Source organism: Anolis sagrei, assembly GCF_037176765.1.
Source record: "Anolis sagrei isolate rAnoSag1 chromosome 2 unlocalized genomic scaffold, rAnoSag1.mat SUPER_2_unloc_1, whole genome shotgun sequence".
NCBI lineage: Eukaryota > Metazoa > Chordata > Lepidosauria > Squamata > Dactyloidae > Anolis > Anolis sagrei.
Genome location: NW_027118835.1, coordinates 76,086 through 102,464, shown reverse-complemented (window position 1 = coordinate 102,464; position 26,379 = coordinate 76,086). Strand labels below are relative to the sequence as shown.

At 52.8% G+C, this 26,379-nt stretch overlaps 1 protein-coding gene across 2 annotated transcripts in view; it reads right to left on the bottom strand.

The window, feature by feature from the left end:
* Nucleotides 1-3,568: 3,568 nt before the first annotated feature.
* The window catches only part of RUSC2 (RUN and SH3 domain containing 2), a 44,743-nt gene continuing 21,932 nt past the window's right edge, over nucleotides 3,569-26,379 (bottom strand). For both annotated transcript variants that reach the window (XM_060761094.2, XM_060761095.2), the window contains 6 exons: nucleotides 20,850-21,024; nucleotides 18,970-19,075; nucleotides 8,714-8,760; nucleotides 7,454-8,447; nucleotides 7,098-7,298; nucleotides 3,569-5,013 (listed from right to left, as the gene is read on the bottom strand). In XM_060761094.2, the coding sequence (XP_060617077.2) occupies nucleotides 4,833-5,013; nucleotides 7,098-7,298; nucleotides 7,454-8,447; nucleotides 8,714-8,760; nucleotides 18,970-19,075; nucleotides 20,850-21,024 (1,704 nt within the window). In that variant the 3' untranslated portion in view covers nucleotides 3,569-4,832. The remainder of the gene's footprint in view (nucleotides 5,014-7,097; nucleotides 7,299-7,453; nucleotides 8,448-8,713; nucleotides 8,761-18,969; nucleotides 19,076-20,849; nucleotides 21,025-26,379) is intronic.

Below are 26,379 nucleotides of genomic sequence, written 5' to 3'. Positions count from 1 at the left end.
GGAATCTCCTCTCTTGTAGTTTGAAGCCATTGTCCCATTGTGTCCTAATCTCCATGGAAGCAAAAAAACAAGCTTGCTCCCTCCTCCTCCCTATGACTTCCCTCCACATATTTATCCATGGCCCTCATCATGTCTCCTCTCAGCCTTCTCTTCTTCAGGCTAAACATGCCCAGCTCCTTAAGCCGCTCCTCATAGGGCTTGTTCTCCAGACCCTTGATCATTTGAGTCTCCCTCCTCTGGACACATTCCAGCTTAGAGTCAATATCTCTCTTGAATTGTGGTGCCCAGAATTGGACACAGTGTGATTCCAGATGTGGTCTAACCAAGGCAGAAGAGAGCATGGGGAGCATGACTTCCCTAGATCTAGACACTATACTAGACACTATCATATCTCCTCTCAGCCTTCTCTCCTTCAGGCTAAACATGCCCACCTCCTTAAGCCGCTCCTCATAGGGCTTGTTCTCCAGACCCTTGATCATTTGAGCCACCCTCCTCTGGACACTTTCCAGCTTGTCAATATCTCCCTTCAATTGTGGTGCCCAGAATTGGACACAGTGTGATTCCAGGTGTGGTCTAACCAAGGCAGAAGAGAGCATGAGGAGCACGACCTCCCTAGATCTAGACACTAGGCTCCTCTTGATGCAGGCCAATTTCCCGTTGGCTCATGTTTAACTTGTTGTCCACGAGGACCCCCAAGATCTTTTTCACACGTACTGCTCTCAAGCCAGGCCTCATTGTCCCCCATTTTGTATCTTTGCATTTCCTTTTTTCTTCCTAATGTTCAGGTGGAATCTCCTTTTTCCCTGTCATTTGAACCCATGTCTCCACTGAGTCCTAGTCTCCGGGGCAGCAGAAGAGAAGCCTTCTCCCTCTGCCTTAGGAAACATGTCTCTCGTGTCTCTTTTCAACCTTTTCTTCTGCAGGCTAAACAGACCCTTAAGTTCTTTAAGCCGCTCCTCATAGGACATGGTCTCCAGACCTTTTAGTTGCCCTCTTCTGGACACCTTCCAGCTTGTCAATTAAATTGAAGGACAATTTTAGCAAATATAAACATATCAGTATTTCAATGGGGAAGTGTGGGCCTACTTTTGGTTGATGAGATAGGATTGTTGTTGTTGTTGTGTGCTTTCAAGTTATTTCAGACTTAGGCTGACCCTGAGTAAGGGCTGGGTAAATGACCTTGGAGGGCCGTATCCAGCCCTCGGGCCTTAGTTTAAGGACCCTTGATCTAGAGGCTAGACTCTTTGGATTTAGCCCAAAATCCCATTGGCTTTTTTAGCTGCTGCATCACACTCTTGGCTCATGCTCAACTTCCTGACCAAGAAGATTCCAAGATCTTTCTCACATGGACTGTTGTGGAGCCTGGCATCTCCCATCCTGTATCTTTGCATTTCATTTTTTTCTGCCTGAGTGGAGTATCTCACATTTGTCCTTTTTGAAATTCATTGTGTTAGTTTTGGCCAATCAGCTCTCTAATGAGTACGCATGCCCAGTGTGGAACACATCTCACCACGCTAAAACAGTGGATGTGGCTCTTAATGAGACATGCCGCATTATCACGGGGTGTCTGCACCCGACACCACTGGAGAAATTACACTGCTTAGCCGGTATTGCACCACCTGACATCCGCCGGGAAGTAGCAGCCAATAGTGAAAGGACCAAGGCTGAGACATCTCCAGTTCATCCCCTGTTTGGGTATCAGCCAGCACGTCAATGAATTAAATCTAGACATAGTTTTCTGAGATTTACGGAGACACTCGCTGGAACACCTCAGCAAGCGAGAGTCCAAAAGTGGCAGGCTCAAACCCAGAACCTCAACCAATGGCTGATACCCAATGAGAGACTCCCTCCTGGGCACACAGAAGACTGGGCGACTTGGAAGGCGCTGAACAGACTGCGCTCGGGCACCACGAGATGCAGAGCCAACCTCCAGAAATGGGGCCACAAAGTGAAATCCACGACATGCGAGTGCGGAGAAGAGCAAACCACTGACCACCTGCTGCAATGCACCCTGAGCCCTGCCACATGAGGCACAATGGAGAACCTTCTTGCAGCAACACCAGAGGCACTCCAAGGGGCCAGAGACTGGTCAAAGGACATTTAATCAACTACCAAGCTTGCAAACTCTGTGTCTTTTGTATGTTTGTTTGTTTGTTCTGTCGAAACTGTAATACAACTGTTCGGTTGCCTGACACGATAAATAAATAAAAAAAAACTCTCTAATCTGTTGAGGTCACTTTGGATTCTGATCCTGTCTCCTGTAGTATTTGCTCTCCCTCCCAATTTGGTCCCACCTGCAAACTTGATAAGAAGCATGCTCTCTGAACCTTCATCCAAGTCATAACAAAGATGTCTTGTTGAAGGCTTTCATGGCTGGAATCACTAGGTTATTGTAGGTTTTTTGGGCTATATGGCTATGTTCTAGAAGCATTCTCTCCTGAGAATGCTTCTAGACAAGCTGGAATGTGTCCAGAGGAGGGTGACTAAAATGATCAAGGGTCTGGAGAACAAGCCCTATCAGGAGCGGCTTAGGGAACTGGGCATGTTTAGACTGAAGAAGAGAAGGCTGAGAGGAGATATGATGAGAGCCATGTATAAATATGTGAGAGGAAGCCACAGGGAGGAGGGAGCAGATCAAGGGTCTGGAAAACAAGCCCTATGAGGAGCAGCTTAAGGAGCTGGGCATGTTTAGCCTGAAGAAGAGAAGGCTGAGAGGAGACATGATGAGAGCCATGTATAAATATGTGAGAGGAAACCACAGGGAGGAGGGAGCAGATCAAGGGTCTGGAAAACAAGCCCTATGAGGAGCGGCTTAAGGAGCTGGGCATGTTTAGCCTGAAGAAGAGAAGGCTGAGAGGAGATATGATAGCCATGTATAAATATGTGAGAGGAAGCCACAGGGAGGAGGAGGGAGCAAGCTTGTTTTCTGCTTCCTTGGAGACGAGGACGTGGAACAATGGCTTCAAACCACAAGAGAGGAGGTTCCATCTGAACATGAGGAAGAACTTCCTGACTGTGAGAGCCGTTCAGCAGTGGAACTCTCTGCCCCGGAGTGTGGCGGAGGCTCCTTCTTTGGAAGCTTTTAAACAGGGGCTGGATGGCCATCTGCCAGGGGTGATTTGAATGCAATATTCCTGCTTCTTGGCAGAATTGGGTTGGACTGGATGGCCCACCAGTCCAACTCTTCCAACTCTTTGATTCTATGATTCTATGATTCTATGACGTTTCGCCAGAAGTATCCTCAGACCTCACAACCTCTGAGGATGCATGCCATGGATGTGGGCGAAATGTCAGGAGAGAATGCTTCTGGAACATGGCCCTACAGCAGTGGTTCTCAACCTGTGGGTCCTCAGGTGTTTTGGCCTACAGCTCTCAGAAATCCCAGCCAGTTTACGAGCTATTAGGATTTCTGGGAGTTGAAGGCCAAAACATCTGGGGAGGGACCCACAGGTTGAGAACCACTGCCCTCCAGCCTGAAAAACCTACAACAACCCATAATAAAGATGTTGAACAGTGAAGCTGCTGCAAGGCGAAGCCCACTCCCCAAATCCCTCACGGCAACTCCCCCTTCATCAGCACCTTTTTTATTAATTAGTATGCATCATAAATAAAGAAATAAATAAAGGCGAAACACCGGGTCCTGACGCCAGGATTGCAAAGTCAATGCGGCGCCTTCTCCACCTTCTCATGACGATTATGTACACGCAGGAGCATCCTCGGCATCTTCATCATCCTCACTGATTCCCCACGTCATGGGCAATGTGGGGGAGCAAGGGGCAAAGGACACCCCCCCCCCCCCCACATACACACACACACACTTCAAGCCCGGAATACTGACCAGGAGTGTAGAGAGAACACTGTCTGTTGGCTTTGCAGAGAAGGAGAAGGGTCGCAAGTCCTCCCCATCTGCCATCCCTTTGGGCCCGTGCAACTTGGGGTGCAAGTAGGGCCAATATTGGGGTTCCTTCTTCCCTATTTCCTTGGCACAGGTCTCCCTTTGGGTCAGGTCCTTGCTCACCCCATCCCTTTCTCATCCCATCCCACCCCCCTTTAGACCCCCCTGTTGTGCCTCCCTCCTGGACCCCAAGGAGAGGTTTTTGGGGGGCAATGAGCCTGCGACAAGGTCCTTCTGCTGCCCCAGCCCCCCATTTGGAGGGTGCGACTTTCCCAAACTGGCTACTTCTAACACAGAGCCTCTAGCTAAACACGACACACAAACACACACACAATAGGGATGAAATCCCCCAAATCCATGCCTTCCATTGGGACCGGGGGTCCGGAGGAACGGGGTGGTCCCACGGCCAGCGTTGTCCTGCATGGGGTCCCATGGCCAGCAGCCATACAAGACATAATAGGGGTCGAAGGAAGGCAGTGGCGGCACACACTCCTTGGAAGTCCTGCGCATCCGCTTGTGGTTCCTTCCCACTGACACTTGGGGATGGAAGGAGAGCAGTGCATGCTGGGTGTTGCAGCCTGGCATCACTGGGCTGCCACCGAGGCAAGGAGGGGAAGCCACTGCATCCTGGCAGCATCCTCAAGAGTTGGAGGTGACCATCAAGAGAGGAAAAGGCCGCAGAAGAGGACGAGGAGGAGGAGAGCGAGAGCATGCATCCGGAGTGCCCTTTGCCACAGGACCATCTGGAGAACCACGCAGTCTCCTTTGCAAGGAGGGTGCAAGAGGAAGGTGACTCCACCAGTCAGGGCTCCGTTCACCGTCCGTCTGTCCTTTGCTCTGTGGGTCTGTGCTTCTCAGGGAGGCAGAGGAGGCGGCAGCAGCAGTGGCAGCAACAGGGCTGTCGGTCCATCGGTCAGTTAGCCAGCCAGTCAGCAGGTCAGTAGTCCTGGTCCTCGGCGTGGGTGACGTACATGACGGGCACCAGGCCGCTCTCGGCTCCCCGTCCACAACGCAGCCAGTCGGCGTCCGCTTTGCCCAGGACGCGGAGGAGGTCTCCCTTCTGGAAACTCAGCTGCCCGGCCTCCGTGGCAATGTGGTGGCACAAGGCCTTCACCTGGCTGCGGGGGAGGTGGGGGGGGGCAAGGAACAGAATTAATCAAATGGCAGACTTGGGAGGGACCCCAAAGGGCAGCCATGTGAGAAATATTAAAAATTAACTAGGTATGTGAGTCAAGCAGTGAAAGGGTTAAATGGATGAAATGACTGCAGTTCTATATAAGCAGGTGTGCCTGTAGCTTAGTAGCCGTCAGTCTGAGGTAAACCTCAGTGGGAGTAAGGCCTTAGTCTATGAGAAGGCCTCATAGTGTGAGGTAGGCCTTAGTCTGTGAGAGAAGGTCTCACAGTGTGAGGTAAGTAAGAGAGAGGAAGTTTCTGTGTGAGGTAGGCCTTAGTCTGTGAGAGAAGCCTCTGTGTGAGATAGGCCTCACAGTGTGAGCTAGGCCTTACTCTGTGAGAAAAGGCCTCACAGTGTGAGGCAAGCCTTAATATGAGAGAGGGGGTTTCTGTGTGAAGTAGGCCTTAGTCTGTGAGAGAAGCCTCTATGTGAGATAGACCTCACAGTGTTAGGTAGGCCTTAGTCTGTGACAGAAGGCCTCACAGTGTGAGCTAGGCCTTAGTCTGTGAGAGAAAGCCTCACAGTGTGAGGTAAGCCTTAGTATGAGAGAGGAGGCTTCTGTGTGAGGTAGGCCTTAGTCTGTGAGAGAACCCTATGTGTGAGATAGGCCTCACAGTGCTAGGTAGGCCTTAGTCTGTGACAGAAGACCTCACAGTGTGAGTTAGGCCTTAGTAATGTTTAAATGATTTTTGTACTGTTGTGGGCATCGAATTGTGCCATTTTGTAAACCGCCATGAGTCACCCTCGGGCTGAGAATGGCGGTATAGAAGCATAGTAAATAAATAAATAAATAAATAGTATGAGAGAGGAGGCTTCTGTGTGAGGTAGGCCTTAGTCTGTGAGAGAAGCCTCTGAGTGAGATAGGCCTCACAGTGTGAGCTAGGCCTTAGTCTGTGAGAGAAGGCCTCACAGTGTGAGGTAGGCCTTAGTAGTGTGGTGGAGGCTCCTTCTTTGGAAGCTTTTAAGCAGAGGCTGGATGGCCATCTGTCAGGGGTGATTTGAATGCAATATTCTTGCTTCTTGGCAGGGGGTTGGACTGGATGGCCCATGAGGTCTCTTCCAACTCTTTGATTCTAGGATTCTATTATTCTAGTATGAGAGAGAAGCCTCTGTGTGAGATAGGCCTCACAGTGTGAGCTAGGCCTTAGTCTGTGAGAGAAGGCCTCACAGTGTTAGGCCTTAGTATGAGAGAGGAGGCTTCTGTGTAAGGTAGGCCTTAGTCTGTGAGAAAAGCCTCTGTGTGAGATAGGTCTCACAGTGTTAGGTAGGCCTTAGTCTGTGACAGAAGGCCTCACAGTGTGAGTTAGGCCTTAATATGAGAGAGGAGGTTTCTGTGTGAGGTAGGCCTTAGTCCGTGAGAGAAGCCTCTGTGTGAGATAGGCCTCACAGTGTGAGGTAGGCCTTAGTCTGTGAGAAGGTCGAGTGTTAGTAGGCCTCAGAATGAGAAGGCCTTGTGTATGAAGCTCCAGTGTGAAGCTTGAACTTTATTTGTGTTATGGAAACCTTGTTTTTGCAAATGGTGCAACCATATTATTTTGCTACGAAGAAATGCCTCCTAAGGGAGAGATAATATTGGTGGAACCACTTTTCCTGCATTTTGAACCCATTCCTCATCCCATTAGAGAAAAAATCCACTTGAAATCCAGTTCCTGCCTTCTGCAGAATTCTGGGTTTGGTGTTTAGTGAGGCTGAGCAGAAAGCGGGCTAGCCACCTCCTCAACGGGACCCTCTTTCAAATATTTAAACATGGCTGCCATGTTCCCCCCCCCCTCCCCAGTTTCTAGTCATTTGGCCATTTTGGTGGCCCTTCTCTGGACATGCCCATCTTGTCCACCTTGAACTGCCACCAAAAGAGGATGAAATCAATCTATTGCATTGTGATCTCCTTGCATCTAGTAGTGTTGCTAGGAATTTGGGGCAGTACCGAGCCTCAAAAGGGGGATCCCCTTCCCAGAAGCACTCAGGCAAGTGGGGTCCTCGCCCCTGTGGCCCCTCCCCTTGGGTGCCCACCCCCTCAAAGCCACTCACCAGGGCCCCTCCTGGGCCTTGCTCCTGTCCGGCGGCAGCAGCAGCAGGGGGGTCCGGTGCTTGGGGTGCAAGGGGGGCAGTTCTGGGGCCAGCTTCTCAGGGTCCGCGTGGGCTTCTCTCCAGACGCCACTGGCCGCGCCCACGGTCTGGGCCACCAGCTGGAAGATGGAGCGGTCCAGGCTCAGCCAGCCAGAGGGCAACCTGCAATGAGAGATGGAGGTCGGGAGGAACCAGGGGCAACAGGATTGGATCCACATTTCTGGGGAAGGGTCTTCTGGCCAGACTGGGCACCCCCACCGCCTCCCTCCAATAGCCCCCCAGCATCATTGCCCAAGGGTCCATTTCCAAGGGCTCACCTGTTGGGGGTCTGCTTGGAGTCCTTGGGGGCCTTCCGGGATCCAAAGAGGCACCCCCACTTGGGCTGGTTGCTCAGGGACACTCCGGGGCCACTCTCTTTCAGGGGGCTCCCCAATTTCTGGGGCCCCTCCTCCTCCTCCTTGGCCTTGCTGTGCTTCAGCTCCGTCAGGACGGACTCTGGGGGGCTGCCCATCCAGGAGGGGCGGCGGTGGTGGGGGCCCTTCTCCTCCTCCTTCTCTGGGAACTCTGGCTTTTGGGGGGCCCCTACCGTTGGCCCCAGCGAGGGCCTGTCCTTGAGGGGCACTTCCGCCGCAATGGGGCAGGCCTCGGCTCCCTCCACCACCCCTTCCCGGGGTGGTGGTGGGGGCACCTTCTTAGTTGTGGGGGCCGGCTTCTTCACCTTCCGCTCGTAGCGAATGGCGCGGGGCCCCTCCGAGGGGCCCTCGATGTAGACCTGTGAGCTCTGCATGAGCTGGAACCACCAGCTGGCCTGCTTGTCCCTCTTGGGCCCTGGGGGGCCCTCCGGCCACTGCCTTCTGGCCACTTCCTCCTCTGATTTCCCTCCGGACGGAGCGCCCACCCCCTTGACCCGCTGGACAGGGGCCGCCTCCTCTTCCTCCTCCTGCCTTTTGGGGGTCTTCTTGGGCCCCCATCCCAGCGTGTTGCTGCCGCTGCTGCTCCTCCTTTGCTGGGGGTCTTCCTCCTCTTCCTCTTCTTCCTCCTCGTCGGGGGCCCCGCTCTGGCCGGGGGTCCGCATGAGCTGGAGGGTGGAGTGGGCCGAGAGGAGGAGGTCTTGCCGGATGCGGAGCAGCTCCTTCTTCTGCCGCTGCTCCCGGCCCATCTGAAGCCGGTGGTGCTCGAAGAGCAGGTCCAGGTCGAAGGGCAGCAGCGAGAGCGGCTGGAGCAGCAGGAGGAGCTCCTCAAAGAGACCCTGGCAGACCCCCTGCGACAGCGCCAGGAAGCCCACCGGCTGGTAGTGCGCCTGCAGCACGTCTAGGGAGAATGAGGGAGGGGAAAGGCTCAGTGGGGAGGCAGGCTCCGTGCTTGGGGTACCAGTGGCCAAAGGCTGCCCGGGAGGAGGCATGACCCTTAGGCTAGGCAGGAGCCAACTTCGGCCTCCTCCAGCTGTTTTGGACCAACTCCCCAAAAGAGAAGGGACTCATAATGCCACCCTTGGGGGTCCCCATAGAATTCTTGGGGGGCTTTGTAAGCTCCAGGGAAGGTAAAGGTGCCCCGGACCCACAGGTTCCCAGACTCACCTTCATGGTTGTAGAGGTGGTTGAACCAGAACTCCAGGGATCGGATGCTGTTAGAAAGGAGAGCAGGGGAAGAGGGTGAAAACAGTGGGACAGCCCTCTTTCTGTGGGTGCAGGTGAAAAGGGCACCCCACAGGGAAGGCCAGCTCAGGGGGGACAACACAGGAGCATTTCCACTTTGTCTCCTGCCTGTGTCATCAGTTGGGAGCCCCTCCCCCAACACCAACTGCTGCTCTGGGCCAGAGTGAAGAGAGAGGGGGCCAGGAAGACAGTTCCACTTTGTCTCCTGCCTATGTCATTAGTTGGGAGCCCCTCCCCATAGCACCAAGTACTGCTCTGGGCCAGAGTGAGGAGAGAGGGGGCCAGGAAGACAGTTCCACCTTGTCTCCTGCATATGTCATCAGTTGGGGACCCCTCCCCCAGCACCAACTGCTGCTCTAGGCCAGAGTGAAGAGAGAGGGAGCCCGGAAGACAGTTCCACCTTGTCTCCTGCATATGTCATCAGTTGGGGACCCCCCCCCCCCCTCAACACCAACTGCTGCTCTGGGTCAGAGTGAAGAGAGAGGGGGCCAGGAAGACAGTTCCACCTTGTCTCCTGCATATGTCATCAGTTGGGGACCCCCCCCCCCCCAGCACCAACTGCTGCTCTAGGCTGGAGTGAAGAGAGAGGGGGGCAGGAAGACAGTTCCACCTTGTGTCCTGCATATCTCATCAGTTGAGGACCCCTCCTCCCAACATCAACTGCTGCTCTGGGTCAGAGTGAAGAGAGAGGGGGCCAGGAAGACAGTTCCACCTTGTCTCCTGCATATGTCATCAGTTGGGGACCCCTCCTCCAGTACCAACTGCTGCTCTGGGTCAGAGTGAAGAGAGAGGGGGCCAGGAAGACAGTTCCACCTTGTCTCCTGCATATGTCAACAGTTGGGGACCCCCCCCCTCAACACCAACTGCTGCTCTGGGTCAGAGTGAAGAGAGAGGGGGCCAGGAAGACAGTTCCACCTTGTCTCCTGCATATGTCAACAGTTGGGGACCCCTCCTCCCAGCACCAACTGCTGCTCTGGGTCAGAGTGAAGAGAGAGGGGGCCAGGAAGAGAGTTCCACCTTGTCTCCTGCATATGTCAACAGTTGGGGTCCTCTCCTCCCAGCACTAACTGCTGCTCTAGGCCGGAGTGAAGAGAGAGGGGGCCAGGAAGACAGTTCCACCTTGTCTCCTGCATATGTCATCAGTTGGGGACCCCTCCCTCCAGCACCAACTGCTACTCTGTGTCAGAGTGAAGAGAGAGAGAGCCAGGAAGACAGTTCCGCCTTGTCTCCTGCATATGTCATCAGTTGGGGACCCACCCACCCCAGCACCAACTGCTGCTCTGGGCCAGAGTGAAGAGAGAGGGGGCCAGGAAAATAGTTCCACCTTGTCTCTTGCATATGTCATCAGTTGGGGACCCCTCCTCCCAGCACCAACTGCTGCTCTGGGCCAGAGTGAAGAGAGAGGGGGCCAGGGGACACTTCCGCCTTGTCTCCTGCATATGTCATCAGTTGGGGACCCCTCCCCCAGCACCAACTGCTGCTCTGTGTCAGAGTGAAGAGAGAGGGGGCCAGGAAGACAGTTCCACCTTGTCTCCTGCATGTGTCATCAGTTGCCCCCCCCCCCAGCACCAACAGCTGCTCTGGGCCAGAGTGAAGAGAGAGGGGGCCAGGGGACACTTCCACCTTGTCTCCTACATATGTCATCTGTTGGGGACCCCTCCCCCCAGCACCAACTGTTACTCTGGGCCAGAGTGAAGAGAGAGGGAGCCAGGGGACACTTCCGCCTTGTCTCCTGCATATGTCATCTGTTGGGGACCCCTCCTCCCAGCACCAACTGCTACTCTGGGCCAGAGTGAAGAGAGAGGGGACCAGGGGACTCTTCCGCCTTGTCTCCTGCATATGTCATCTGTTGGGGACCCCTCCCCCCAGCACCAACTGCTACTCTGGGCCAGAGTGAAGAGAGAGGGGGCCAGGGGACACTTCCGCCTTGTCTCCTGCATATGTCATCTGTTGGGGACCCCTCCTCCCAGCACCAACTGCTACTCTGGGCCAGAGTGAAGAGAGAGGGGGCCAGGGGACACTTCCGCCTTGTCTCCTGCATATGTCATCTGTTGGGGACCCCTCCCCTAGCACCAACTGCTGCTCTGTGTCAGAGTGAAGAGAGAGGGGGCCAGGAAGACAGTTCCACCTTGTCTCCTGCATATGTCATCTGTTGGAGACCCCTCCCCCAGCACCAACTGCTGCTCTGTGTCAGAGTGAAGGGAGAGGGGGCCAGGAAGACAGTTCCACCTTGTCTCCTGCATATGTCATCAGTTGGGGACCCACCCACCCCAGCACCAACTGCTGCTCTGGGCCAGAGTGAAGAGAGAGGGGGCCAGGAAGACAGTTCCACCTTGTCTCCGGAACATGTCATCAGTTGGGGACCCCCCCCCCCCAGCACCAACTGCTACTCTGTGTCAAAGTGAAGAGAGAGGGGGCCAGGAAGACAGTTCCACCTTGTCTCCTGCGTATGTCATCAGTTGGGGACCCCCCACCCCAGCACCCCTCCTCCCAGCACCAACTGCTGCTCTGTGTCAGAGTGAAAAGAGGGGGGACCAGGGGACAGTTCCACCTTGTCTCTTGCATATTTCATCAGTTGGGGACCCCTCCTCCTAGCACCAACTACTACTCTGTGTCAGAGTGAAGAGAGAGGGGGCCAGAGGACACTTCCACCTTGTCTCCTGCACATGTCATCAGTTGGGAACCCTTCCCCCAGCACCAACTGCAACTCTGGGTCAGAGTGAAGAGAGAGGGGGCCAGGAAGACAGTTCCACCTTGTCTCCTGCTTATGTCATCTGTTGAGGACCCCCCCCCCCCTCAACACCAACTGCTGCTCTGGGTCAGAGTAAAGAGAGAGGGGGCCAGGAAGACAGTTCCACCTTGTCTCCTGCTTATGTCATCTGTTGAGGACCCCTCCTCCCAGCACCAACTGCTGCTCTGGGTCAGAGTGAAGAGAGAGGGGGCCAGGAAGACAGTTCCACCTTGTCTCCTGCTTATGTCATCTGTTGAGGACCCCTCCTCCCAGCACCAACTGCTGCTCTGGGCCAGAGTGAAGAGAGAGGGGGCCAGGGGACACTTCCGCCTTGTCTCCTGCATATGTCATCTGTTGGGGGACCCCTCCTCCCAGCACCAACTGCTACTCTGGGCCAGAGTGAAGAGAGAGGGGACCAGGGGACTCTTCCGCCTTGTCTCCTGCATATGTCATCTGTTGGGGACCCCTCCCCCCAGCACCAACTGCTACTCTGGGCCAGAGTGAAGAGAGAGGGGGCCAGGGGACACTTCCGCCTTGTCTCCTGCATATGTCATCTGTTGGGGACCCCTCCCCTAGCACCAACTGCTGCTCTGTGTCAGAGTGAAGAGAGAGGGGGCCAGGAAGACAGTTCCACCTTGTCTCCTGCATATGTCATCTGTTGGAGACCCCTCCCCCAGCACCAACTGCTGCTCTGTGTCAGAGTGAAGGGAGAGGGGGCCAGGAAGACTGTTCCACCTTGTCTCCTGCATATGTCATCAGTTGGGGACCCACCCACCCCAGCACCAACTGCTGCTCTGGGCCAGAGTGAAGAGAGAGGGGGCCAGGAAGACAGTTCCACCTTGTCTCCGGAACATGTCATCAGTTGGGGACCCCCCCCCCCCCAGCACCAACTGCTACTCTGTGTCAAAGTGAAGAGAGAGGGGGCCAGGAAGACAGTTCCACCTTGTCTCCTGCGTATGTCATCAGTTGGGGACCCCCCACCCCAGCACCCCTCCTCCCAGCACCAACTGCTGCTCTGTGTCAGAGTGAAGAGAGGGGGGGCCAGGGGACAGTTCCACCTTGTCTCTTGCATATTTCATCAGTTGGGGACCCCTCCTCCTAGCACCAACTACTACTCTGTGTCAGAGTGAAGAGAGAGGGGGCCAGAGGACACTTCCACCTTGTCTCCTGCACATGTCATCAGTTGGGAACCCTTCCCCCAGCACCAACTGCAACTCTGGGTCAGAGTGAAGAGAGAGGGGGCCAGGAAGACAGTTCCACCTTGTCTCCTGCTTATGTCATCTGTTGAGGACCCCCCCCCCCCCTCAACACCAACTGCTGCTCTGGGTCAGAGTAAAGAGAGAGGGGGCCAGGAAGACAGTTCCACCTTGTCTCCTGCTTATGTCATCTGTTGAGGACCCCTCCTCCCAGCACCAACTGCTGCTCTGGGTCAGAGTGAAGAGAGAGGGGGCCAGGAAGACAGTTCCACCTTGTCTCCTGCTTATGTCATCTGTTGAGGACCCCTCCTCCCAGCACCAACTGCTGCTCTGGGTCAGAGTGAAGAGAGAGGGGGCCAGGAAGACAGTTCCACCTTGTCTCCTGCTTATGTCATCTGTTGAGGACCCCTCCTCCCAGCACCAACTGCTGCTCTGGGTCAGAGTGAAGAGAGAGGGGGCCAGGAAGACAGTTCCACCTTGTCTCCTGCATATGTCATCTGTTGAGGACCCCTCCTCCCAGCACCAACTGCTGCTCTGGGTCAGAGTGAAGAGAGAGGGGGCCAGGAAGACAGTTCCACCTTGTCTCCTGCTTATGTCATCTGTTGAGGACCCCTCCTCCCAGCACCAACTGCTGCTCTGGGTCAGAGTGAAGAGAGGGGGGGCCAGGGGACAGTTCCACCTTGTCTCCTGCATATGTCATCTGTTGAGGACCCCTCCTCCCAGCACCAACTGCTGCTCTGGGTCAGAGTGAAGAGAGAGGGGGACAGGAAGACAGTTCCACCTTGTCTCCTGCTTATGTCATCTGTTGATGACCCCTCCTCCCAGCACCAACTGCTGCTCTGTGTCAGAGTGAAGAGAGGGGGGGCCAGGGGACAGTTCCACCTTGTCTCTTGCATATTTCATAAGTTGGGGACCCCTCCTCCTAGCACCAACTACTACTCTGTGTCAGAGTGAAGAGAGAGGGGGCCAGAGGACACTTCCACCTTGTCTCCTGCACATGTCATCAGTTGGGGACCCTTCCCCCAGCACCAACTGCAACTCTGGGTCAGAGTGAAGAGAGAGGGGGCCAGGAAGACAGTTCCACCTTGTCTCCTGCTTATGTCATCTGTTGAGGACCCCCCCCCCCTCAACACCAACTGCTGCTCTGGGTCAGAGTAAAGAGAGAGGGGGCCAGGAAGACAGTTCCACCTTGTCTCCTGCTTATGTCATCTGTTGAGGACCCCTCCTCCCAGCACCAACTGCTGCTCTGGGTCAGAGTGAAGAGAGAGGGGGCCAGGAAGACAGTTCCACCTTGTCTCCTGCTTATGTCATCTGTTGAGGACCCCTCCTCCCAGCACCAACTGCTGCTCTGGGTCAGAGTGAAGAGAGAGGGGGCCAGGAAGACAGTTCCACCTTGTCTCCTGCATATGTCATCTGTTGAGGACCCCTCCTCCCAGCACCAACTGCTGCTCTGGGTCAGAGTGAAGAGAGAGGGGGACAGGAAGACAGTTCCACCTTGTCTCCTGCTTATGTCATCTGTTGAGGACCCCTCCTCCCAGCACCAACTGCTGCTCTGGGTCAGAGTGAAGAGAGAGGGGGCCAGGAAGACAGTTCCACCTTGTCTCCTGCATATGTCATCTGTTGAGGACCCCTCCTCCCAGCACCAACTGCTGCTCTGGGTCAGAGTGAAGAGAGAGGGGGCCAGGAAGACAGTTCCACCTTGTCTCCTGCATATGTCATCTGTTGAGGACCCCTCCTCCCAGCACCAACTGCTGCTCTGGGTCAGAGTAAAGAGAGAGGGGGACAGGAAGACAGTTCCACCTTGTCTCCTGCTTATGTCATCTGTTGAGGACCCCTCCTCCCAGCACCAACTGCTGCTCTGGGTCAGAGTGAAGAGAGAGGGGGCCAGGAAGACAGTTCCACCTTGTCTCCTGCATATGTCATCTGTTGAGGACCCCTCCTCCCAGCACCAACTGCTGCTCTGGGTCAGAGTGAAGAGAGAGGGGGCCAGGAAGACAGTTCCACCTAGTCTCCTGCTTATGTCATCTGTTGAGGACCCCTCCTCCCAGCACCAACTGCTGCTCTGGGTCAGAGTGAAGAGAGAGGGGGCCAGGAAGACAGTTCCACCTTGTCTCCTGCATACATCATCAGTTGTGGACCCCTCCTCCCAGCACCAACTGCTGCTCTGGGTCAGAGTGAAGAGAGAGGGGGCCAGGAAGACAGTTCCACCTTGTCTCCTGCTTATGTCATCTGTTGAGGACCCCCCCCCCCTCAACACAAACTGCTGCTCTGGGTCAGAGTAAAGAGAGAGGGGGCCAGGAAGACAGTTCCACCTTGTCTCCTGCTTATGTCATCTGTTGAGGACCCCTCCTCCCAGCACCAACTGCTGCTCTGGGTCAGAGTGAAGAGAGAGGGGGCCAGGAAGACAGTTCCACCTTGTCTCCTGCTTATGTCATCTGTTGAGGACCCCTCCTCCCAGCACCAACTGCTGCTCTGGGTCAGAGTGAAGAGAGAGGGGGCCAGGAAGACAGTTCCACCTTGTCTCCTGCTTATGTCATCTGTTGAGGACCCCTCCTCCCAGCACCAACTGCTGCTCTGGGTCAGAGTGAAGAGAGAGGGGGCCAGGAAGACAGTTCCACCTTGTCTCCTGCATATGTCATCTGTTGAGGACCCCTCCTCCCAGCACCAACTGCTGCTCTGGGTCAGAGTGAAGAGAGAGGGGGCCAGGAAGACAGTTCCACCTTGTCTCCTGCTTATGTCATCTGTTGAGGACCCCTCCTCCCAGCACCAACTGCTGCTCTGGGTCAGAGTGAAGAGAGAGGGGGCCAGGAAGACAGTTCCACCTTGTCTCCTGCATATGTCATCTGTTGAGGACCCCTCCTCCCAGCACCAACTGCTGCTCTGGGTCAGAGTGAAGAGAGAGGGGGACAGGAAGACAGTTCCACCTTGTCTCCTGCTTATGTCATCTGTTGAGGACCCCTCCTCCCAGCACCAACTGCTGCTCTGGGTCAGAGTGAAGAGAGAGGGGGCCAGGAAGACAGTTCCACCTTGTCTCCTGCATATGTCATCTGTTGAGGACCCCTCCTCCCAGCACCAACTGCTGCTCTGGGTCAGAGTGAAGAGAGAGGGGGCCAGGAAGACAGTTCCACCTTGTCTCCTGCATATGTCATCTGTTGAGGACCCCTCCTCCCAGCACCAACTGCTGCTCTGGGTCAGAGTAAAGAGAGAGGGGGACAGGAAGACAGTTCCACCTTGTCTCCTGCTTATGTCATCTGTTGAGGACCCCTCCTCCCAGCACCAACTGCTGCTCTGGGTCAGAGTGAAGAGAGAGGGGGCCAGGAAGACAGTTCCACCTTGTCTCCTGCATATGTCATCTGTTGAGGACCCCTCCTCCCAGCACCAACTGCTGCTCTGGGTCAGAGTGAAGAGAGAGGGGGCCAGGAAGACAGTTCCACCTAGTCTCCTGCTTATGTCATCTGTTGAGGACCCCTCCTCCCAGCACCAACTGCTGCTCTGGGTCAGAGTGAAGAGAGAGGGGGCCAGGAAGACAGTTCCACCTTGTCTCCTGCATACATCATCAGTTGTGGACCCCTCCTCCCAGCACCAACTGCTGCTCTGGGTCAGAGTGAAGAGTTAGGGGGCCAGGAAGACAGTTCCACCTTGTCTCCTGCTTATGTCATCTGTTGAGGACCCCCCCCCCCCTCAACACAAACTGCTGCTCTGGGTCAGAGTAAAGAGAGAGGGGGCCAGGAAGACAGTTCCACCTTGTCTCCTGCTTATGTCATCTGTTGAGGACCCCTCCTCCCAGCACCAACTGCTGCTCTGGGTCAGAGTGAAGAGAGAGGGGGCCAGGAAGACAGTTCCACCTTGTCTCCTGCTTATGTCATCTGTTGAGGACCCCTCCTCCCAGCACCAACTGCTGCTCTGGGTCAGAGTGAAGAGAGAGGGGGCCAGGAAGACAGTTCCACCTTGTCTCCTGCATATGTCATCTGTTGAGGACCCCTCCTCCCAGCACCAACTGCTGCTCTGGGTCAGAGTAAAGAGAGAGGGGGCCAGGAAGACAGTTCCACCTTGTCTCCTGCATATGTCATCTGTTGAGGACCCCTCCTCCCAGCACCAACTGCTGCTCTGGGTCAGAGTGAAGAGAGAGGGGGCCAGGAAGACAGTTCCACCTTGTCTCCTGCTTATGTCATCTGTTGAGGACCCCTCCTCCCAGCACCAACTGCTGATCTGGGTCAGAGTGAAGAGAGAGGGGGCCAGGAAGACAGTTCCACCTTCTCTCCTGCTTATGTCATCTGTTGAGGACCCCTCCTCCCAGCACCAACTGCTGCTCTGGGTCAGAGTGAAGAGAGAGGGGGCCAGGAAGACAGTTCCACCTTGTCTCCTGCATATGTCATCTGTTGAGGACCCCTCCTCCCAGCACCAACTGCTGCTCTGGGTCAGAGTGAAGAGAGAGGGGGCCAGGAAGACAGTTCCACCTTGTCTCCTGCTTATGTCATCTGTTGAGGACCCCTCCTCCCAGCACCAACTGCTGCTCTGGGTCAGAGTGAAGAGAGAGGGGGCCAGGAAGACAGTTCCACCTTGTCTCCTTCATATGTCATCAGTTGGGGACCCCTCCCTCAGCACCAACTGCTGCTCTGGGTCAGAGTGAAGAGAGGGGGGACCAGGAAGACAGTTCCACCTAGTCTCCTGCATATGTCATCTGTTGAGGACCCCTCCTCCCAGCACCAACTGCTGCTCTGGGTCAGAGTGAAGAGAGAGGGGGCCAGGAAGACAGTTCCACCTAGTCTCCTGCTTATGTCATCTGTTGAGGACCCCTCCTCCCAGCACCAACTGCTGCTCTGGGTCAGAGTGAAGAGAGAGGGGGCCAGGAAGACAGTTCCACCTTGTCTCCTGCTTATGTCATCTGTTGAGGACCCCCCCCCCTCAACACAAACTGCTGCTCTGGGTCAGAGTAAAGAGAGAGGGGGCCAGGAAGACAGTTCCACCTTGTCTCCTGCTTATGTCATCTGTTGAGGACCCCTCCTCCCAGCACCAACTGCTGCTCTGGGTCAGAGTGAAGAGAGAGGGGGCCAGGAAGACAGTTCCACCTTGTCTCCTGCTTATGTCATCTGTTGAGGACCCCTCCTCCCAGCACCAACTGCTGCTCTGGGTCAGAGTGAAGAGAGAGGGGGCCAGGAAGACAGTTCCACCTTGTCTCCTGCATATGTCATCTGTTGAGGACCCCTCCTCCCAGCACCAACTGCTGCTCTGGGTCAGAGTAAAGAGAGAGGGGGCCAGGAAGACAGTTCCACCTTGTCTCCTGCATATGTCATCTGTTGAGGACCCCTCCTCCCAGCACCAACTGCTGCTCTGGGTCAGAGTGAAGAGAGAGGGGGCCAGGAAGACAGTTCCACCTTGTCTCCTGCTTATGTCATCTGTTGAGGACCCCTCCTCCCAGCACCAACTGCTGCTCTGGGTCAGAGTGAAGAGAGAGGGGGCCAGGAAGACAGTTCCACCTTGTCTCCTGCTTATGTCATCTGTTGAGGACCCCTCCTCCCAGCACCAACTGCTGCTCTGGGTCAGAGTGAAGAGAGAGGGGGCCAGGAAGACAGTTCCACCTTGTCTCCTGCATATGTCATCTGTTGAGGACCCCTCCTCCCAGCACCAACTGCTGCTCTGGGTCAGAGTGAAGAGAGAGGGGGCCAGGAAGACAGTTCCACCTTGTCTCCTGCTTATGTCATCTGTTGAGGACCCCTCCTCCCAGCACCAACTGCTGCTCTGGGTCAGAGTGAAGAGAGAGGGTGCCAGGAAGACAGTTCCACCTTGTCTCCTGCTTATGTCATCTGTTGAGGACCCCTCCTCCCAGCACCAACTGCTGCTCTGGGTCAGAGTGAAGAGAGAGGGGGCCAGGAAGACAGTTCCACCTTGTCTCCTGCATATGTCATCAGTTGGGGACCCCTCCCTCAGCACCAACTGCTGCTCTGGGTCAGAGTGAAGAGAGGGGGGACCAGGAAGACAGTTCCACCTTGTCTCCTGCATATGTCAACAGTTGGGGACCCACCCACCCCAGCACCAACTGCTGCTCTGGGCCAGAGTGAAGAGAGAGGGGGCCAGGAAGAGAGTTCCACCTTGTCTCCTGCTTATGTCTCTGTTGAGGACTCCTCCCCCAGAACCAACTGCTGCTCTGGGCCAGAGTGAAGAGAGGGGGGGCAGGAAGAGAGTTCCACCTTCATTGTCCACCCACCCACTCCTTGCCCCCTGGACCCTCCTCTTTGGAAGCGGCCACTTACTTGAGGAGCCCAAAAATGAAGGCGTTGAAGCGCATGGTGTGGCTGGTGAGCTCTGGATACTGGCTGACCTTGCTGTAGAGGCCGTGCAGGACCTTGGTGGAGGGACCTGCGGAGAAGAGGAGGGAGGGCTCAGGCGTGGACCCCCAGAGGAGGGGGCTGCATCTCTGGAGACCCCAAGTGCCGGCCAGCCGTGGCCTCTGGGAGGCTTCCCAAGGGTCAAGAGGCCAAGAGCAGGGACATTGGGGACCTTCACAGGTTACAGAGCTGGGCAAAAAGTCACAACATGAACCCCAACAGGGAGGAACGTGTGCTGAGACACTACGGCAATAGAAAGGATGGATTGCTGTTTCAGCAGCATTCTCTCCTTACATTTCACCTGCATCTGTGGCTAATGGCATCTTCAGACGTCTGTTGGCAGTGAGGCAAGTGGAGTGTGTATATTCCCGTGGAATATTGTCCAGGATAGGAGGAAGAACCCTTGTCTGTTTAGAGCAAGTGCTGATGTTGCATTTCGCAAGCTTGAATAGCACTGAGTAGCCATGAAGCTGCAAAGTCACTGGGACACAACGGAGACAGGGACACAGCGCAGCCATGGATTCAAAGGGGAGGAAAAGAGATCTCATGTAAAACCTTAGGAAGAATGTCTTAATGGAAAGCACTTTTGGGCAGTGGGAAATGCTACCAGTTTCCTTCTCCTGAGTTTCCTTCTCCTGAGGTTTGTTTCTAAGCAGAGGCTGGACGGCCCTCTGTCGGGAGTGCTTTGACTGTGTCTCCCTTCCTGGCAAAATGGGGTTGGACAGGGCGGCACTTGAGGTCTCTTCCAACTCGATGATTTAATGAGAAATGGGCACTGCTCTGGGTCCGAAGGGTCACGGCGCTCCGAGAAATGCCTCCCTTCCTCCTTGTTGCAAATCCATAATATGTAAAATTAGAACTATATTTTAATTTGTGTGTTTATAGTATTTTTGCAATGTTTATGTGTTTTCATTGTACGGTGACCCGCCTTGAGCCACAAGGAGAGGCAGGTAAGAAATACAATTATTATTATTATTATCCCGCCTGCTTCACAGGTGCGGCTGGTGGGAACGAGAGACAGGGCCTTTTCTGTGGTGGCCCCTCGGCTTTGGAATGCCCTCCCCATAGAGGTGAGATCAGCCCCTTCGCTGATGGTATTTCGAAAAAGGTTGAAGACATGGATGTTTAAACAAGCATTCGATTAATTTGGTGCAACAAAACTGATGAACAAAGGATTGGTTAATCACAGACGACAAAATTGGATTGCGATTATAATTAAGAGATGCATTGGATTGTTATTGGTGGCCCTATAATATTGTGTATTGTGTATGTGTTTTTATGCTTTTTTAATGGAATATTGCTGCTTGTCGTTGTGTTGTAAACCGCATTGAGTCGCCGATTTAGGCTGAGAAACGGCGGTATATAAGCACAGTAATAAATAAATAAATAAATAATAATAATAATAATAATTATTATTATTATTATTATTATTAGGTTCTTGTGGGTTTTTTTGGGCTACATGGCCATGCTCTAGAAGCATTTTCTCCTGACATTTCACCTGCATCTATGGCAAGCATCCTCACTCCCTCTGAGGATGCTTGCCATAGATGCAAGTGAAATGTCAGGAGAAAATGCCTCTAGAACATGGCCATATAGCCCGAAAAAACCCACAAGAACCTAGTGATTCCAGCCATGAAAGCCTTCGACAATACATTATTATTATTATTATTATTATTATTATTATTATTATTACCATATGCTCTGACTGGGGGAGACGCACCCCTTCTGTGAGTGAGGCTTGGGGCACCCAATGGCCAGAGCAGACCCCTCCCTATCTGACCCCTTGACCGTGCCCAGCTCCTTACCCAGCTGAGTGGAGGCCTCCACCACGCTCCAAGGGACGTTCCTCCTCTGGCCGATGATGACGTCCAGCACGTAGGCCTTGAGCCCGTCGCTCAGGACCTCCCGGATGGCCGGACACAGGTACTTCAGGATCAGGTGCCCCACGTTGGGGCTGACGGAGCTGTTGCCCAGCTTGGCCTGGAAGGCAGAAGCGGAAGGGAAAAGGACACCGTGAAGAGACCCAGGTTGGGAAAGAGTGGTTTTTATAAGAAGGAATCATATGCTGATGATAGTGCCATTACTGCTCAAGCAGGGAGCTTTGAGATGGTAGAACAGAAGCTCTCCAAAGCTCTAGGTGCTCTTACTGCCTATTACCGGGAAAACCAGCTGATCCCCAACCCATCTAAAACACAGACATGTGTCTTTCATCTCAAGAACAGAGAAGCATCCCGAGCTCTGAGGATTATTACCTGGGAAGGAAGGAATCCCACGGGAGCATTGCAGCGCACCCAAATACCTGGGAGTCACTTTGGACCGTGCTCTGACCTATTTATTTATTTGCTTTACTTCTATATCACCTTTCTCAGCCGAAATGGTGACTACAAGAAGCACTGCCTGAACATCAAGCAAAAAGTGGGTGCCAGAAACAATATCATACAAAAGCTGACTGGCACAACCTGGGGATCACAACCAGACACAGTGAAGACATCTGCCCTTGTGCTGTGCTACTCTGCTGCTGAGTATGCATGCCCAGTGTGGAACACATCTCACCATGCTAAAACAGTGGATGTGGCTCTTAATGAGACATGCCGCATTATCACGGGGTGCCTGCGCCCGACACCACTGGAGAAATTACACTGCTTAGCCGGTATTGCACCACCTGACATCTGCCGGGAAGTAGCAGCCAATAGTGAAAGGACCAAGGCAGAGACATCTCCAGCTCAACCCCTGTTTGGGTATCAGCCAGCACGTCAACGACTTAAATCAAGAAATAGTTTTCTAAGATCTACAGAGACACTCGCTGGAACACCCCAGCAAGTGAGAGTCCAAAAGTGGCAGACTCAAACCCAGAACCTCAATCCATGGCTGATACCAAATGAGAGACTCCCCCCTGGGGACACAGAAGAAGACGGGGCGACTTGGAAGGCACTGAACAGACTGCGCTCTGGCACCACGAGATGCAGGGCCAATCTTAAGAAATGGGGCCACAAAGTGGAATCCTCGACATGCGAGTGCGGAGAGGAGCAAACCACTGACCACCTGCTGCAATGCACCCTGAGCCCAGCCACATGATGCACCATGGAGGACCTCCTTGCGGCAAGACCAGAGGCACTCCAAGTGGCCAGAGACTGGTCAAAGGACATTTAATCCATTACCAAACTCACAAGTTTTGTATTTGTCTGTTTGTTTGCTTTGTTCTGTTAGAAATGTAATATAATGGACTGGTTGCTCTGACACGACAAATAAATAAGAAGGAAGAATGGGTTAAAGAGAGGGGCGGAGGGAGTGAAAACAGGAGAGTAATTGGAAAAAGACAAGATTGCCAGGCACAGGGGGAAAGGTGTGCGTGGGAGGCGAAGAAAGCGGTCAGAATGACCTGGAAGGGATGGGAAGGGGAAGCACAGGAAAACCGCTTTGGAAAACAGGATTGTTTTGGAATAGAAAGGAAAAGAGAGGCACGGAATGGAAGGAGAGAGCTGGAAGAACTGAGGAAAGGAAAGGGGGAAAGGCTGGACTGAGTGTGCCTACACGTTCACTTCACTCTGACTCTGGTCAAGCATCAAACCAAGGATGCAGCTCATAGAATCCTAGAATCAAAGAGTTGGAAGAGACCTGGTGGGCCATCATCCAGTCCAACCCCATTCTGCCAAGAAGCAGGAATATTGCATTCAAAGCACCCCTGACAGATGGCCATCCAGCCTCTGTTTCAAAGCTTCCAGAGAAGGAGCCTCCACCACACTCCGGGGCAGAGAGTTCCACTGCTGAACGGCTCTCACAGTCAGGAAGTTCTTCCTAATGTTCAGATGGAATCTCCTCTTTTGTAGGTTGAAGCCATTCTTCCATTGCATCCTAGTCTCCAGGGAAGCAGAATGGAAGCTTGCTCCCTCCTCCTCCCTGTGGCTTCCTCTCACATATTGATACATGGCTATCATATCTCCTCTCAGCCTTCTCTTCTTCAGGCTAAACATGCCCAGCTCCTTAAGCCACTCCTCATAGTGCTTGTTCTTGAGACCCTTGATCATTTGAGTCGCCCTCCCCTGGACACATTCCAGCTTGTCAATATCTCTCTTGAATTGTGGTGCCCAGAATTGGACACAATATTCCAGATGTGGTCTAACCAAAGCAGAATAGAGGGGTAGCATGACTTCCTTAGATCTAGACACTAGGCTCCTCTTGATGCAGGCCAAAATCCCATTGGCTTTTTTTGCCGCCGCATCACATTCCTGGCTCATGTTCCCCTTCCTCCCCACAAGGACTCCAAGATCTTTTTCACCCGTCCTGCTCTCGAGCCAGGCCTCATCGTCCCCCATTCTGTATCTTTGCATTTTGTTTTTCCTGCCAAAGTGGAGTCTCTTGCATTTCCCACTGTTGAACTTCACTTTGTTAGTTTTGGCCCATCATCTCTCTAATCTGTCAAGATCGTTTTGAATTCTGCTCCTGTCCTCTGGAGCTCAGGCTAACGTGGCACTTTTCTCAGCCGACCCAACATAAATATGTGCACACAAATCTGCTCTGTTTTCATCACTTTGCCTTTTTGTGTCTGATTGGAAAGAAACCCTGGGAGTTCTGGGGTTTGCTGGTCCCAACCATAGGCATTCGCAACCATTGGCATTCCTGGCTGGACTTTTTCCCCTCCCCTCCCTCCACCACCCTCTCCCCTTCCGCTCTGCACCTTCGATTCCTCATTCCTTAAACCACTTGTGATTTGTTTATGAGCAAACCATGGCAAGGTTGTCCTTCAAATACTAAGCCACGCTTTACAAGTCATAAATTAAAAGATAACTAGCAATCTACAAGCCCTATCAAACTGTTAATGGTAATCATTTGCAGGAAAGCATGACAACGCCCCCACCTCTGGCAGGGTCAGCCTCCCTGATCTGAAATGCTTTGGCGCTCGTGGGTTTTTGGATTTTGAAATGCCTGTGTTCACATATATGTAAATGATGAGATGTCTACACTTTATACATAGAATGGGAAGGAAGTTTTTGAGACAAAGTATGTTTTGGCAAAATAAAAAGATAATAATAATAATCTTCTATTTGTGGGATTAACATAACTCAAAAACCACTGGACGCATTGACACCGACACAAAACACTTCTCAGGCCAATGAGTAACCATCACTAAAAAAAAAAACCCCCACTGAAAAATACAAAAGAAGGGACTTAAAAGGCCAAAAAGGCAAAAAGATGCTACAGTGCATGCGCAAAACGACTCCCTCTGGGAAACAAAACACACAGTAGCATATCCACACTTTCTTCCGGACTACATCTCCCAGCATCCCCTAGACCAGGCCCTTGAGGAGAGGAGGAGGATCCAAATGCACTGCTTACAAGCTGCAAGCTTTCTTCTCCTTGGATTTCTTTGAGAGGATCCCAATCCCTGCAGATTTCCCATTTCCTATTCCTGGACTCCCAGCAATCCTCCAGATAGATAAAATAAATAGAGGTAGTTAGGTAGTTAGGTAGATAGTAGGGCTGGGCGGTTTCGTTTCGTAATTTCGTAATTCGTTAAAAATTCGTTATTTTTTTTGATAACGAAGCGATATTGAACCATTCAGGAGCAACTAAAAAACAAAACGAATTTTTCCAATTCGTTTCGCAATTGTTTCGTAATTGTTTCGTAATTGTTTCATAATTGTTTCGTTATTGATTCGTAAATGTTTCGTTATTATTTCTGCATGTCTGGTGCAGGTTTTAGGATTGCTGTTTGTTTTCTCAGTGAAAAAAAATACAATTATCACACCAAGTCAACAACAGAGGGAGAGGGAAACTTCAGAAGTTTTTTTAGCGTATTGCGCGATCGCGGCCGCCATTAATGAATCGATTCGTAATCGATTCGTAATTGTTTTGTAATTGTTTTATGATTTCTGAAATTTCGTAAATATCGAACTTTTTTAAAGGAAAATTTCGGAATTCTTTTAAATAACGAAATGCAAAAAACCCCTAAAAACGAATCGAGTTTAGAAACAAATTTTTCCGTGTTTGGACAGTCCTAGTAGATAGAGATAGATAGATAGATAGATAGATAGATAGATAGATAGATAGATAGATCAGGAGGACTGCTGGGAGTTTCTGTAGAGAAGGAATAAAGGGGTAAAGAGGAAGGGAAAGAAAAGGGGGGAAAGAAGGGAAGAGGAAGAGAAGGAAGGAAGGAAGGAAGGAAGGAAGGAAGGAAGGAAGGAGAGAGGGAAAGAAAAAAGGGAAGGAAGGAAAGAGGGAGGGAAGAAAGGAAGGAAAGAAAGAAAGGAGTACAGAAAGAGGGAGGGAAGGTTGGCCACAGCAACGCATGGCAGGTACAGCTAGTAGTAGTAGCAATAATAATAATAATAATAATAATAATAATAATAATAATAATATATTTATAACCCACCCCTTCCCCTGAGTTTCCTTCCATTTTCTGGAATGGTTTCTTTGCTGAACCAATACTTTCTCAGCCGTACAGACCCCCGATGACCCTGGGCAAGCCACACTCTCTCAGCCCCAGAGGGAGGCAAGGGCAAAGATGCTCTGAACAAGGGCTTTGCCAAGAAAAACCTGCAGTTGGGTCACCTTAGGGTTGCCATACATTGGAAATTACTTGCCAGCACACAAGTAATAAAGCCCTAAACGGTTCGGGCCCAAGCTACCTATCCGAACGTATCTCTGCCTATGAACCCACCAGGACTTTGAGATCTTCTGGGGAGACCCTGCTCTCTATCCCGCCTGCATCACAAGCACGGCTGGCGGGAACGAGGGACAGGGCCTTCTCTGTGGTGGCCCCTCAGCTGTGGAACGCCCTTCCCATGGACATTAGATCAGCTCCTACGTTAATGGTGTTTCGAAGAAAACTAAAAACCTGGCTGTTTGAACAGGCATTCGGATAAACAGTGCAATGAATACGATCAATATAGGAACAGAATTATAGACGACGAATTGGATCATGATTCTAGTTACGAGATGTTAATGTGCTGTTATTGATGTGCCATTACTTTGTATATTATGCTCTCATGGTTTTAAATTGTATATTGCTATATTGTTATGACTGTCTTTTTGCTCTTGTTGTGGAACCGCGTTGAGTCGCCTACGGGCTGAGAAACTGCGGTATACAAGCAAAGTAAATAAATAAATAAATAAATAAATAACAACAACAACTGCCACCCTGCACCTCAAAGCAGCTGAGGCTTCTCATTGGCTGCTTCTGTCCCCTTGAACTGCTGCTGTATCTATTTTACCCTTTCCCCAACTGAATAATAAGGAGATGACTCCAAAGGGCAAGGCTGTGCCCAGGTTCCCAGGCCGAAGGCAAGAGCCGGGCCCAAAGAGTTAAGGGCGGCTCAGCCGGTGTTTGCTGGC